Below are 13,143 nucleotides of genomic sequence, written 5' to 3' on the forward strand. Positions count from 1 at the left end.
TATTTAGAGAAACTTAACTAGTTAGATATAGGGAAATAATAAATGAGTTAATCTTTCTAGTTCTATTATATAATAGCTAGAATTCGAGGCTAAATTAAATATTACTAGCTTTTATTTCTTTACTAAATCTCGAAAAGGCTATAAAGTAATAATATTACTAGTATATACTAGAAAGAAGCCAAAGAATAGCTTATATTAATATATCTTTTTATCTAATTCTAAATTATAAATTATAGAAAATACTATAGCTATTTAATAATATTTGAGAAACTTCTTTAGTAAAAGTAGTAGTTAGCTAAATACTATATCTTTAAAATACTAATAGTTATAAATTATAAAAAAAATAATTATAATTATACTAATTTTTATACTAATTTTACTACTTCTTACTAGTATTAATAAAAATACTTAAAATTCCACTTTTTTTCTAATATTTTAAGTATTTTATTATTTTTAAAGTCTTAGCTATTATTTAGGTTTTATTCTATAATATTATATAGTAAGTACCTAAAAAGATTTGCTTTATTTTAGTACTTATTACTAGAAATAAGAGCTTTAGCTAATATCTTTTTTATATATCTTAATACTATTATTAAAGTATAAATAAGTTTCTAATATTATATAATTTTTTTTAATAATAATTCTTGTATTTGTCTTAATTTACTAGTTATATATATTTCTCTAATATCTGAGTAATCTTATTAAAATTATCTAGTTCTTTTTTTACTAGCTATTTAATTTCCTTAACTAGTATTAAACTATTAGAGATAAATATCTAATCTTAATATTTCTTCTAAAGCTTTTTAATTTTAATTAAGATAGGCTAAACTTATTTTTTTTCCTAATTAGTTCTAATATATTTTATATAGTAATTCGAATAAAGTATAAAAGTAATAGTATAAAGAGATATATTATTAGACTTATAATAATATATATTAAAGACTTCTTATTTTTTCCGAATTCGAGTATAAAAGTTTTTATTATTTATATATATATTTTATTATACTATAATTAGTATTATTAATTCAAGTAATAAAAATTAGTATAAAGATTAATATAAAAATTAGTATAAAGATTAATATAAAGATTAATATAAAGATTAGTATAAAGATTAGTATAAATATTAGTATAAAAATTATTACTTACTAGTAATCTATTAAATACTCGAATTAAAATATCTATTATAAAAAGCATTTAATTAATAATTATAGTATTTCCTTAAGTTTTAAAAATAGCTTTATAAAATAGTTTAAAAAAGATAGAAATTATCCGAAGCCTTCTCTAGTTTTCCGAACTAAAGTAATCTAATTTTAGATTTATAAGATACTTCTTATAATAAATATTAAGATAAATATATTACTAAAAAGTAATATTAAGTATTATATATTAGCTATTTTATTATATCTAATTATTAAAAGAAATTATTTTTCTAGTAAGAGCTTTAAATCTAGTAATTTAACTAGAAAAGTAATAAATATATATAATAATATTATAAAGCTAGCCTAATAGTTCTAAAAGTCGAAATTTTATTTGTTTTTTCTTATTACTTAATAGAGCTTCTAAATCTCTCAAGTTCTCTTATTTATTAAGTACTATAGGAGGGAAACTATAATAAGACAAAAACCCATATAAAGTATACTAGAGTATAAAACGTGACTTAATAGTAAAATAATAAATTAAAAGTATAAATAGTAAAGTATAAATAGTATATAGTATATAAAAGCTCAATTAATTAAATTCTTATAAAGAATTATTCTCTAAGTCTATAGAAAAACTAGCTTTCTTATATAATTTCTGCAAGTTATATATAAAAGGCCGCGGCCTTTACTATATAATCTAAACCTTAAAACCGCTAAAATAATATGATTTTTGGGGAGTATAGCCTGCCGTACTATAGTATTTCTAATTCTTTATTTATAAAAATATTATAAAATAAAAAGGCTTATATAGAAAGGTTAATAATATATCCTAAATAATAAACCCGCTATTATAAAGTATCTTATTCTAATTCTTTTTTCCTTAGTAAATAAGCCTAAATAGTTTAATATAATATACTATTTATACTAGTATTATTACTAATAATAGCTTTAAGTTATTTAGTAATATTATAGTCTTAAAATATAGGTTATAAAACCGTAAATTAGTTTTCTTCTAAATAATCTAGTATTATATAAAGAGCTAGAAGAGCCTTTATATAATTCTTATTTTATTATTTAATAAAATATATAATAATACCTAAAAAAAGATATTTTTATAAAAAAGTTCAGATATTAAAAATAAAATAAATACTTGAAATTATAGACTAGAGTTTTTATTATATAATATTCTTTAAGCTAACCTAGTACTTCCTAAGCTTTTTTCTTATATAAGAGTAAGTTATAAAAAAAAGAACTAAGATTCTAGATTAAGTATTTAATAAAAAATAAAAAATTCGGGTTATTTAATTATTTGAAAAAATAGATTATAGATAATTATTAATGAAATTAAAGCTTTATAAATTACTATCTAATTAAGATATTATTAAAAGATATATATATTAATTTTAGTTATTTAGCTAGATAACTTTATTTATAAATAAAGCTATTATAACTAGTTAATCACTTTTAATTAAAGTAAACTAATTTCCGATCTGCTCTTAATAGTAGTATTATATATTAATTTAAGATAATTATATTAATTAGTAGAAACTAAAGTCAAATAAATATTTAATAGATTTTTCTTTTTATAAAGAAAATAATAATAGTATTTAAATAGTTCTCCTATATCTAAATACCCGAAATAAGTATAAGCCTAAATAGTTCTTATAAGTTCTCTTTATTTGAAATCAGATTTGAATTAAATCGAGTCTATATTAGTAAAGGCTTAATAGATTAATAAGGCAGATTTAGAAGCTATATTTAAATAATAGAAAATAAAGTACTATTATATATTAAAGAAAGAATAAAAAAGAATATGAAAATTTTAATCTTTTTTAGAAGAAATAGTAATATAAATCTTAATATTATATATTAAATACTAGCTAGTCTATATTATATAATAGACTATTAAATAGAAAGTATAATAGTATATTTATAATACTTTATTTTTATATTAATCTTTATACTAATTAGTTTATAATTAAACTAGAAAGCGAGATATTTATATAATGAGACTTGCTTAATAGCTAGCTGGACCCACTTTTATTAATAGTATTATTGAGGTAATAGGGCTTGCTTAAGGGCTGGCTGGGCCCACTTTTATTAATAAAATTATTAAAGTAATAGGGCTTGCTTAATAGTTAGCTAGGCCTACTTTTATTAATAGAATTATTAATAACTGGATTAAATATTAGCTAGTCTATATTATATAATAGACTATTAAATAGAAAGTTAAAAAGTCTAATAATATAGTAATAATAGTCTACTTTTATACTAATCTTAATACTAATCGGTTTATAATTGAACTAGAAAGCTGTAATGGGGCTCGCTTAATGGCTGGGCCCACTTTTATCGATGATAATTATTAATATCGATCGTTTATCGATCGCTTAGCCGATAACGATTACTAATCAATAATCCCGATCGATAATTTATCGGAGCCCACACTGAATAAGCAACATGCATGGTATAAGCCAGTGGCAGCGGACAGAGTAAGAGACTGCAGAATGCTAGGACCAGATGGGGTTAAGTTGAGACAGTTTGAGGACACTTTGATGGCAGATTCTGAGAATAAGTCAGAGGACAGAGAAGAAAGTGAATTGATTGGAAGAAGCAAAGTTTTGTTGCAGATCGCACAAAAAAAAGGGCATTGCCATCGCAAGCTAAGGGAAGAGCAGGGAGTTAGGCAGAGATATACGGAGGGCAGGGTGCCCGTGGTGGGAGAGGAAGGGGTAAACTCTTTTTGAAACAGGAAAGACAGTTTTTGGTTGAGGCAAAAAAGATGGTGGAGCAGACGTTGGCGTGAGCGCCCTCAATGCCCACTCCGCAGACGCAAGAGGATATCCGTGAGCAGAAGCAGCTGCCTGTAGCCTAGTGGCAGTACATATGCAGTCCATTAGGTGACCCGCTTGGCTTCGGTTGCATCATGCATGTCTAAAACCGGCATTTTGCATATGCATTGGTAGCAAAGTGCTTCGATTGTTGCATCTCATGTAGTACAATGTGTAGAACATTTGTTAGGGAAGGCGAGGCTCTGATATAATGTTTACGTGGTTAACCCAAACCGCAAAATTTCAGAGTCGAAGTGAATTTGCTGAAGTCCCTTCCCCAGTGTCCTGTTGCAAGACCCGACTATGGTCGCCTAACTGATGAGGAACGGGTTCGGGTGGATTAAGTTGCAAGTATAATTCGTGGGCGAGTTTCATAGGTTGAGATGTTGGGCGGTGTGATGATATGCAGCTCAGCAAGAATGTCAGTGGGCATTCAGACATGGCTGGACTTGGTGTGGAACGTTTATGGCAGCATTTTATCTCCAAGTATCATAACCCCACCCAAACCCTTTTGTAGCAAAAAATAATGCGCCTCATAATGCAGATGCCCGGTGCTTGCCCCGCTATGCATTTGCCTACTCCCCTTTCCCCAGAGGGCCAAATACCCTGTTGAACGCCTTGATCACCCCGTCGTATATAATACCGTTATCATGGAAGGCTCCTGTAAAGATTGCCCCGTCCCTAATTGGAAAGAAGAGATTTCGGAGCTTGTGAGCCAATGTTGCGAGGTTCTCAAATCGCGGTGCAAATTCCGCAGCGATGTCTTTAAACCCATTTTTATCCATGTCCCCAAGCTTGTTTCGTGCATTTCGGCGTACGTACCAGTGACTATCCTTGCAACTTCCCAGACGCCAGGTGATATCTTGCGGCTCCTCTCCCATTTGTTCATGAAGCGCAGTTTGTGTACGCCATCCTTCTTATGCAAATGCGATCTAACTCCATGCAGGGATTCACAGATGCTTTTTTGCAGACATGATTGGTAGCCTTCTCGGAGCCAAGGCCGAGAGGTGCTCGTGCGCACGCTACTCGATTGCGTTAAAACGGCGCCAGCATCGACAATTCAGTCGCTCGTCTCTCACCACCTGGTCATCCTCGACACGCCTCAGCAATTCTCGTTATTGCCTCTTTCTCTTCCGATTCCGCCTGCCACTGCGAAGATCACACGTGCAACAAGACGTTGGGCTCATTCCAATTCAATTGGGTCGTCATGGTGTCGCTCGATAAAAATTACTTTGTTATGCGTAGCATGGATTATGCTCCAGATGGGCGACTCGGAATCGGATCGATCCTCGCCGACCCAGAAGATCCTAGCTCTGTGTTAGGTACCTGGGCACAGTCACCAAGAGATGCCACCTCCAAAATCGAACAGCGAGACTTTTCGGCTTCTCGAGTGACCAGTGACGACCTACCGTCTGCTCGTCTTATAACAAAATTCTTGGCGACTACGGGGCTAGCTGCGAATGTGGGCGGAAAATCTGCGGCTGGCGTAGCCATGAATTCAGACTACAGCTTGAAGTGTGATAAGCTGGAAACTTTCCAGTTTGCGCCGAGCCATAACTACATCGTCGGATGTGCTCATTCCTTGGACGTACAACGGTACTTGCAGGAATCCCATGGCTTTCTGGGCAGAAGACAACGACCTATCTACGTCGTCACGGGTTTGATGATCGCAAAGGGCGCACGGATGTCCACATTGAATGTCAGTGTATCGGGAGCAGCAGTCTCCGTTGGTCCGCTGGGATGCAAGACGCTTACTGGGTCTAATGCTGGGAGGTCAATGTTTTTCGGTGGTGAGGGTGACTTTATATTCGCCTATAAATTAACTAAGGTGAACGTGAAAGAAAGATTTCCCTCAATAGCCCGTCCCATTGAAAGCGAGGGCCAGGAGGATGGGAAAAAACCCACCACAGATGCGGACGCGTCCGAGGAAGAAGCACCCTCTGAAACAAGGCCAGGATTGGGGGTGGAGTCAACTGACGGCGAGGATCTCGTGTTCGACGGCGAAGAAGATATCGCAGTTTCCGACCCCACAAAACCCGCCAGGATTCTTTGTCTCGACGGCGGCGGGGTTCGCGGCATCTCGTCTCTGTGCATGCTGAAGGAGATTATGCTCGAGGTTGGGCGCGAGAAGCAGCGTCGGTCAGGGTAAGTTCATGCCATCGCCCATTGGGCCATCTCTATATTGTTCAGAAGTAACCTTTTTGAGAAGAGCTGCGGGGAATCCAGAACCGGTTCGACCGTGCGACTATTTCGACTTGATTTGCGGGACCAGCACTGGAGGATTGATCGCGTTGATGCTCGGTAGGCTTAGATACGTAAGTGCTTGCCTGCAGGTAATGGTTCTAACGTATTAATATACTCTCCCGCAGACCGTGGATGAGGCCATTGATCAGTATACCCGGCTTTCTGAAGCTATTTTCACCTCCAGGAGCAACAACCCAGAAGCAAAATATGACCACAAGGTACTCGAGGAGAAGATCAAAGAGATTGTCAAGAATTCCAGCCTCGGACTTAAACCCGATGCGCGACTGGAGGATCTGGAGCCCGGCGCATGTAAGACATTCGTGATCGCGATGTACTACGCGGACGGATCAACGCCATATCTGATGCGAAGTTACAAGACACCCGAGCAGTCGATTGAGCCTGCCCCGTTTCCCGCACGTATCTGGGAAGCTGCGAGAGCGACTTCGGCGGCACCCACGTACTTCGAGCCGATTGAGATTGACTTGGGTCCACGCAACGGGGAGTCAAAGCTGGCCACCTTCGGGGACGGCGGAACCACGGCCAATAACCCATCCTACGAGGCCCTTGTCGAATTTAAGAACATTTGGCCTGCGCGTCATCTGGGTTGCATCGTCAGTCTGGGAACTGGAGTGGAGAAAGCTGCTCGCATCTTGCATATCACAAGCTTGGGGGTGCGGATCCTGCGATTCTTCAGTCAAAGTGCAGCGCACCAAGCCGACGTTGGGAAGTATTGCTCCGAAGTGGCCACCAGCTGTAACAAGACTCACCACGACGTGGGCAGGGCTATGAAACGGCTGAAGTGCCCAGATCTGTACTTCCGACTCAACGTCCCCGACATAGGACAGATCACCCTGGACCAATTCGCAGAAGCCACAAATATGAGGAATCGTACAGCCGAATATATGGCGGCAGACCATGCGAAGAAGAAGGTACGGAGTCTTGGCGTCATTCTCTTTGATCCGGAATCCATATATCAACGAATGCTGGAGGATGAATTTGGTCATGCCCTCGGCGACGTCCTCGCGCCGGAGTTTCAAGCTATTCCGCTGACATCATCCTTGTTGGAAGAGTTCTACAAGATAAGAGCCAAACAAACTTCCCCGAACGTCAACGATGGCTCGCAAAATCAAGATGTGACCACAAGGAGTGCCCAAGCAACAACCTCGAGTGATGGCAAGCTGGCCATCCAGTGGACGTGGCCGCATTATAGCAACAAGCTCTCTGTGATCCAATCCGTGATCTTCCACCATCACGACAAGCATGGCGCCACATCTGACAATGGAGCGCAGAGACGACAAAGCGAGTCCCAATTAAGCGGCCGAGGCAACCTGAAATCAGCCGTCGCCTTTCTGGAGCTTGACTCCAAATTTAGCTTCGTATCGTCGAAGTTCGTCAAAAAATGGCATATGGAGCCACAGCTAGTTCCCGCCGGGTTCCCCACCAGCTTGAAGATCGGCCACGCAGAAGTCGTGGCGGAGACGTATATCACCCTTGCCTTCAGTTGCCACGGTTTCGAGATGCCGAAACAGCAGACGTATTTTTGGATCTTGGAATCGGACGAGTTCGAGATCCTGTTTGGGGAGAACGCGTTGAAGAGGTCTAAGTTGGACAGGTTGGTGGAAGATGCGTGCTCGGACGAGTCCGATAGGGAAGGCTGAAGCGGTGTCATTTTCTCAAAGGCGGAAAGGGGAGAAGGACAATTTCTATGGCGTTTTCTTTCGAGGCCGTCGAGCAGAGGGTAAACACGTGACTAATGTTTCTGCTATAGGCTGTTTAGGACGTCTCACTTTTCCATTCCCAATATCGGTCCACGGATTCTTTTCCATAAGCACCACTAGTGTTAATCAATTTTATCAAGGTATTAGATTTCTTCGAGTAGTGATCTTTGTGGTTGTCAATTTTGACGCTGCGCTTAGCTGGAGCAGGTTTGTTGCAAGGCTCCGCAGGGAGCCAAAAATGGCTGCATGCCACTCCTGACGATGTCGAGCAGATTATAAGCTAGGCAAGCGCCAAAAACTGAATGCTGTAACAGGGATGTCAAAAAATGGCATCCGAAATTCTGTAAGGATCATGATCATACATATGCGGTATATTACGTTCCTAGCGATTTTCGCCTTCGCTACCTCGTCTCAGCTTAGCGTTCACCAACCCCATCGCAGACTGCTATCAAATTCCCCCTTGACCCTTTAATAATATCGCTTTATTGCCTATGTTCCTAAGGCACTGGTTCGACCATGGATTCTGTTATATCCAGAAGCACTCCTAGCTCGCTTCCAGGCACGCGAGCTACCAGAATGTTACTAGTAGAAGCCGGCTCCAATTTTGCCTTACTAAGGCCTAAAACGGCTATATGCCTCTTTTTGCCTTTTTGTAATATTTAATAAAAAAGGAAGCCGATTTAATTCAAGAATATAAAACAGACTTAATTATTCTAAAGAAATAATTTATAATTAAAGCTTTTATTATATTTTAATTAGGAAGTAAAAATTAATTATATATAATATAAAACTAAAATAATATTATAATTAAAATATAATATACTACTTGAATTTCTTTAATACTTTTTTTCTATAAATTACGGGATTCTATTATATAATAATTAATATATCTATTTCTTATTTCAGGTATTTAGGCTATTTTCGAGAATTATTTCTAAAATAAAAAGCTAAATAAATTATATAATATTCTTAACTAAATAACTAAAATACTATATTAAGATTTTTAGACCTATATAGAAATATTTTAATAAAATTAAAAATTATTTTAAAAACTTATCTTTTTTTATAATTATATATTATATAATTAATTAAATAGAATTATTTAATTTCTTTATTATTATTCTATAATTAATTTAATTTGGGATTATATTAGTCTAAAATTAGTATTATTAGATTATATAATTACTTTTACTTATTATTTTAAATTATATTAAATCTATTATATTTATAATATTTTCTAAAATGAATTTAATTTATATTAATAAATTAAATATATCTAATATTTAATAATATATTAAATATATTAGTTTTAATATTAAAAGATTTTCGATAATAACTAATAATATAAAAGCTTTTATAATAAATATTATTCTCGATTTCTTTATTATTATATATATTAATTAAGATTAATTAGCTAGTTTTAATTATAATTAGAAGTTTATTTACTAGTATTTTATTTATAATTTATATATAAAATAATAAAATAAGCCTAAATTAAAGAAATTGCCTTAGACTTAAAATCTTTATTAATAAAATTATATAATAAGTTATATATTTGAATTATATATAATTAAAACTAATAAATATTTCAAATAAGTTTTAGTATATAACTTATATACTAATTTATATATAGGCTATAAATATAATTTAAATACCTGAATAATATATAAGTCTAATTTTTAATATTAGTCTTTTATTAATAAAGCTAGTAAAAGAAATTAATAGAGAAATAATAAAAGCTTTAGATTCTTTTTTTTTTAAGATTTAATTAAAGTATTATAAAGTTATATAATATTAAAATAGAAATAAGTTTTAATAAAATTATAATAAAAAATATATTAAAAAGTCGATTTTTAAAACCTAAATAATATATGAATTTGATTTTTAATACTAGTATTTTATTAAAAATATTAGTAAAAGAAATCTATAAAAGAATATTAAATGTTTTGAATTCAGTTTTTTTATTTATTTAATAGCTATATTTTAAAGTTATATGAATTTAAAATAAGAATTTCTAAATTCTTGAATTTTATTAAAAGAACTAGTTATATTTAAAGAATTAGTTATATATAATACTAGTTAAAATAATTAAATAAATAGCCTTAAAATAAAATTTTATTTTAAAAAAATAAGTTAGTTAATAAGCTTATAAAAATATATAAATTAAGCAAGCTACTTTTTATAAAAATTAGATTAGTAATTTATTTTTAATTAATTTTAAAAGAATTAAAAAATATGAGATTCTAAGTTATTTAATTAAAAGAAAAATTTAAATATTAAATTTAATTATAATAAAACAAAATTAAGATATATAAAATACAAGATTTTGAAAAATAATATTTTTATAAAAGCTAGATTAATAATAATATAGAATTAAAAGAAAAGTATTTATATTATATAAAAATTTATAATATTAATAAAAATCTTAATAAAATAAAATAAAATAAATCTTTTAAAAAAGAAATAAAATACGAATCTTATTAAACTAATAGAATAAATAAAACAAATCTATATATAATTCAGAAAACTAAAATAAATATTATTTTTATATTATTTTATAAGTAATTTTAAATTTTATTATTATTATTATATATATAATTTATATAATATAAAAGGGAAATTATAATAAAATAAAAACCTATATAAAATATACTAGAATATAAAATATAACTTAATAATAAAATATAAATAATATATAATATATAAAAGCTTAATTAATTAAATATTTAAAAGAAATTATTTTCTAAAACTATAGAAAAACTAGCTTTCTTATATAATTTCTATAAATTATATATAAAAGGCTATAGTTTTTAGAGAATATAGCCTATTATATTATATTCGATTTTTTATTTATTTATACTTATTTTTTAAATACTAAAAATAATAGAAAAATTCTATTTAAAATCCGAAATAATAAAATAATTAGAATTCTTTTTTATTAGCTAATATAATTTCTTTTTAATATATCTAAAATAAAATCTATTATTCTTAAATAGTTTTATTTCGTATTTTTGAACTTATTTAAAAGTAATTCAAATCCGCTTAGCTATATTCTTATACTAAATCCGATATAGTTTTTTATATTAATTAATATTTACTTTTAATTATTATTTCATTTCTGCTTTTATTACTAGATATTAAAAAAACTTATTATAGTAAATTATATTATAAATTATTTTAATATATTCTAAATAGATAGTTCTTTCGAATTTTATATTATTTATATTATTCTTAAATTAGCCTTTAATAAAAGAGAAAAACTTTAGTTAAGAAGCTTTAATAATCTTATAAAAGATTTCATTTTTATATATTCTATTCTTAATAATAATTAGATTTATTAGAATTATAATAAAAGGCCTATTAAATAATAAATTATTATTAAGCTATTATTTAGTTTCTATATTATTCGAGAATTATTATTTACTTATAATTTCAGACTTATAGATTATCTAGTTAAAGGTATTTATTTATCTAGTTAAATAGACTATATTTAAAGTCTTTTTTTATTATCTTTATTAGATATTTATTTATTTTCTTAGTTATTTCCGGCTTAAATTTATTAGAAATAGAAAAGTAATTAATATTCTTAAAGAATTTCTTATTAAAAATAATAGCCTTATTATAATTTATAAGAAAGATATAGCTAATATTCCGATATTCTTTAATAAAATAAAATATATTATTTAAAGCTTTAGTAATAGCCAGATCTTTAATATTATTTTTATACTAATTATAATTAATATTTCTAGTAATATAGTATTAGATTAGCTAAAAATAAATAATTAGATAAATAAGATATTTATTTAATATTTTATAAAATCTGAATTATATTAATAAATATATTATTAAAAGTTAAAAAGCTAAAATAAAATAGCTATTATCTAGATTTCTAGATTTTATTATATTATTTTTTTTAGAGATAGAATTATAATATTTCTATTTCTTTTATTAAAAGTTTTTAAATACTAAGCTTTTTAATTTATTTTAGATAATTTTTCTTATAAATATAGCTATTTATATTTAAATTAATAATACTAGACTTAGAAATAAGAACTATAGTATTAAATTAAAATTATAGATTTGAGTAAAATTAATTAGAAATATAATACTTATATTTATATTTCTTAATTTCCTAATTTTAAAACGAAATTTTATATTTCCTTATTTATTTAAATAATAAAAATATATTTCTTACTTTTAGTAATTTTATAAATCTTAGTAACTAGCTTTAGAGTATTTTTAATATTTTTAATATTTCTTATATTAATAAAAAGAATATTAATAAACTATTAAATATATATTATATAAGAAGTTTTAAGAAATCTATTAATAATTCTATAATATTCTCGCTTAAAAATAAATTCTAAAATACTATTATATATTTCCTTAAAAATATATTTATTTTACTAAATAAATATTAACTTTTATTTAATAGTATTTTATAAATTTACTAGATACTTTTAATTTCTCTAAATTTAATATTTTTAGTTTTCTGCTTTTTAGTTCTAGATATAAATATAGAAGTTTTTCGAGATAATATCTTTTTTTTTAAAAAAGAAGATTTTATTTTTTATTTTTATTTTTTGTTTTCTTCTATTTTACTAGTTTTATATTTAGACTAATACTTGGATTTTTATTATTTATTAGAAGTTTTAGATTTAGTTTATTCTTTATTCTTATTAGATTCTTTTTACTAGTCTTACTAGTAGATTTATTATTAGAATATATTAAATTAATTCTATTTTTATTAGCTAGATCTAATTAAGTTAAAGCTAAAATTATAATAAAAGTCTATTTTTTAGGTTTATTTCAAAAAGTAAAAAAAGGCTTATTATTATAAATTCTTTTAATTAGAATTCCGGAAATATTAAAAATATACTATTTAGTCTTAAGATTATTAGCTAATAATAGCTTAAAATTTAATTCTTTAAGTTTCAAAATAGCTTTAGTATATTTAAATACTTTAGTAATATTTAATTTAGTAAATATACTAGTATTTTAATTCTTTTTATTATTAATATATTCTAAAATAGCTTTATTAATTAACTAAATAACTTTATATATTAAAGCTCTTATTTTAAAAAGAAAATATAACTTTTTATAAATATTTTTATTAAAATTATTATAGATATTATTAATATATTAGCTAAAAGCTTTATTATATAATATAATTCTATTCTAATTCTTAGTTTCTAGACTATTTATTATAATCTT

General features: G+C 28.6%; 1 protein-coding gene across 1 annotated transcript; it reads left to right on the forward strand.

Annotated features, from left to right (window-relative positions):
- Positions 1–5,744: 5,744 nt before the first annotated feature.
- K444DRAFT_532860 (FabD/lysophospholipase-like protein) lies at positions 5,745–6,408 on the forward strand (the record flags this gene model as incomplete). The annotated part of the gene is made up of 3 exons (XM_024875109.1): positions 5,745–6,102; positions 6,179–6,282; positions 6,337–6,408. Coding segments are annotated over 3 exons (534 nt in total), but the record flags the coding sequence as incomplete, so codon positions are not given.
- Positions 6,409–13,143: the final 6,735 nt, after the last annotated feature.

Source organism: Hyaloscypha bicolor (genome assembly GCF_002865645.1).
Source record: "Hyaloscypha bicolor E unplaced genomic scaffold K444scaffold_107, whole genome shotgun sequence".
Lineage (NCBI taxonomy): Eukaryota > Fungi > Ascomycota > Leotiomycetes > Helotiales > Hyaloscyphaceae > Hyaloscypha > Hyaloscypha bicolor.